This window comes from Chrysochloris asiatica, unplaced genomic scaffold (genome assembly GCF_000296735.1).
Source record: "Chrysochloris asiatica unplaced genomic scaffold, ChrAsi1.0 scaffold00143, whole genome shotgun sequence".
NCBI classification, from domain to species: Eukaryota; Metazoa; Chordata; class Mammalia; order Afrosoricida; family Chrysochloridae; genus Chrysochloris; species Chrysochloris asiatica.
In genome coordinates this window covers 5915831-5918909 of record NW_006408661.1, presented here as the reverse complement: position 1 = coordinate 5918909, position 3079 = coordinate 5915831, and the positions used below count along the sequence as shown (strand labels likewise).

General features: G+C 48.5%; 1 protein-coding gene across 1 annotated transcript in view; it reads right to left on the bottom strand.

The window, feature by feature from the left end:
* CCDC112 (coiled-coil domain containing 112) overlaps positions 1-2776 on the bottom strand; it is a 41946-nt gene extending 39170 nt beyond the window's left edge. The window contains exon 1 of the mRNA XM_006870544.1: positions 2660-2776. Coding sequence (XP_006870606.1) covers positions 2660-2776 — 117 coding nt within the window. The remainder of the gene's footprint in view (positions 1-2659) is intronic.
* Positions 2777-3079: the final 303 nt, after the last annotated feature.

The following is a 3079-nucleotide window of genomic DNA, read 5'->3' as shown; positions in this document are numbered from 1 at the left end:
ACGGCACATAACAACAACATACTGAGAAAGGTGATTTTGTTTGGAAATAGAGTCTCTGAAGATGGTATCAATTAACATAAAGCATACTATAGTAGGAGGGTCCTAATCCAATGAGTGGTGTCCTTATAAAGAGAAGAGGTATACAGACACAGAGAAGAATGCTATGTTATGACAAGTTGCAGCTGTAAGTCACAGAATGTCTGGTGCTACCAAAAGTTGGGAGACAAGAAAGAATACTCCCCTAGAACCTTCAGAGATAGAATGGCCCTGCTGACACCCTAACAGGATTTCTTCCCTCAAAACTGTGAGACAATAAATTTCTTTCCTGTAAGGACTGCTAATCACAATGTTGGTAATTCGAACCCACCCATTGCTCCTCAGAAACCCTGTACAAGGTTGCTATGAGTCGGAACAGACAACACTCAATAACAATAACAAGTCGCCTACGAGGAGAAAGATAGCATGATAATCCTAAAATGTATCATATATTTTACTTATCTATTATTTTTATTATCTTCCTCCCTATGGAAGCTCCATGTGGGCATAAATTTTTGGAAGTTTTATTCGCTATTGTATTCCCAGCATGAAAAATTGTGCGTGATTAGTTCCTGGTTAGTAGCTATAAGGTCACTAGTTGGAACTGTTTGCAGTAGACTGCTAACCTACAGGTTGACAGCTTGAACCTACTTGGTGGCACTGTGGAAGGTCTTGCAAAGTGCCTTACTGAGACTGTTGCTATTGTTGCTCCAACGCATAGTGACTCTGTATAGGGTTTCCGAGGAGCAGCTGATGGGTTTGAACCAATGACCTTGCACTTAGCAATCTAGTGCATAGTCTACAGTACCACATCAGGACTCCTTATTGAGACTGTTGTTAAGTGCTGTAGAGTTGGTTGTGACTCATAGACACCTCGTGTAGGATTTCCTGGAGCAGCTGGTGAACTTGAAGCGCCGAGCTTGCTGTTGAAACCGACCTTGTGGTTCAAACTGACCTTGCATTTCAAACCAACCTAGCAGTCTAGCGCACTAACAGGCAGTGCCACAAGAAAACCTATGGTGCCATTCTACTCTGTTAATGCACAGGGTCACCATGAGTAAGGAACTGACTTAACGTCAATGGTTTTTCTGTTTTTCACAAAATTAAGTACTATGAAGAAAACAAACAGAAAAAAGGATCTGCTGTGTGTTGTTGTTAAGGGCCTTCAAGTCCATTCCAGCTCATAGCAGCGACCCTGTATATGGCTTCTCAGGAGCAACTGGTGAGCTTGAAGCACTGACTTTACGGGTCACACCAATCTTGCCGTCCAGTGCATTAACCCCCAGCACCACACCATGAAGAAAACAAACAGAAAAAGGAACAGGATCTGCTGAGTAGGGGAGTTTAATTTAGGGAGGACATGGAAAGTCATTTGAACAGAGATGTAAAGGAAGTGAAGGAGCAAGCCATGGGATCCTAGAATAGCATTTCAAGTGGAGGTGAGTAACAACTGCAAAACTCCTGAGATCAAAGAGTGTCAGGCATGTCTGAGGACCCACAAGGAGGCAGATACTGCTGCAGCAGGGTCATGGCAGGGAACTGGAGATAAGGTGTCAGGGAGGTGGCTGGGCAGCTCATTAGTCCTTTAGGACATGATAAGGATTTAGGCTTTCACTCTCAGCGAGATAAACACCCCTTGGGGGTTCTGAGCAGAAGAATGCTATTACTGAACAGTGCTCCGGCATAGTGGTTTCGAATCCAACCATGAACCTCAAGGTCACAGTTGGAAACTACCAGCTGTTCCGCGGGAGAAAGATGAGGGTTTCTGCTCCTGTAAAGATTTACAGCCTCGGAAACCCTGTACAGGGTCGCTATGAGTTGGAACAGACTCCACCACCACCACCATCATCACCCTGGTTGTTGAGAATAGACTTTACAGAGGGGCAGAAAAGAAAAATCAGTTAGGAAACTATTTTTGCCTCCGGAGAAATGATGGATTTAGGTTAAGGGTAATGGCAATAGAAGTGGTAAATTGGATTCTGAATTTAGTCGTAGGGTAGACCAGACAGGAATTGCCCATGCTTTGGGTGTGGTTTGTGAGAGACTGGTATAAGCCAAGTCTTTGACATTTATTCTAAGGGACCTCACGGTCGCGGAGGGAGTACTAAGTTGCTCTTCACGTCTGCATCGGAACATCCCATATTTTATTGTTGCTTGTTTTCCCAACACCTGGTGCAATAATAGAGTAGCCATTTATTGGCCCCCCGAGTCTGTTCAACCAAGCACCATGCCCACGGTTTCCCAGACATTTTGATTAACTCCAATGTTTAGAGAAGAAGCTGAGTCCCCAAGTAGGTAACTATTTTACCCAGATCACATGGCTAAGAAGTGGCAGAACAAAGGTTTCCACTCAGGTCTCCTAGACTCTAAACACCTCTTTGCATCACAAAGGACTTTACCCCATTAAATGCCGTTAAGCGCACACGCCAACAAAACACAGCCCCTGCGAGCGCAAGGCCCCTAAACACAAGGAAGTTAACGCCACGCCTCCCGCTTCCCCGGCCTCACTAAAGCCAGCTCCCTGAGACACCTGTATAGGGAGTAATGAGGTCTCGGTCCCGCCTCTAGGGCCTGTAGCCCATGGGACCAACGCCCGCCATCAGAGAGGCCCTCCTCGATTTACCTGTTGCGGCGCCGACGCAGCTCCCACGCTCGTGCCGGTTGCGGCGCCCGCCCCCGCCACAGCCCCAGCCACCGCGGTGGCAGCCGCCGCCACCACGACCGTCGTCAGGGCGGCCATCTTTCCGGGTCGCTCTAGCCACCTCGGCGCTGTCGCCCCTGCAAACGACGGGATCGTTGGAAAAGCAGGAGGGCGGGGCGGGATGCGGAGTGGGGTGTGGCGGGGCGGGGCGGAAACGTAGAGTTGGGCAGGGATGCGGGATGGGGCGGGGCGCGGAAAACCGAGATGTGGAGTGGGCCCCAGCAGAATAACAGCGTGGGATCGATAGGCGGAACTAGGATAGGTTGTGGGGCGTGGCTGAGAAGGGGCTGGTGGGACGTTGGTGTGCTGTAGTTGTTCCGCGGGATCCTCCCTTCTCTCTTG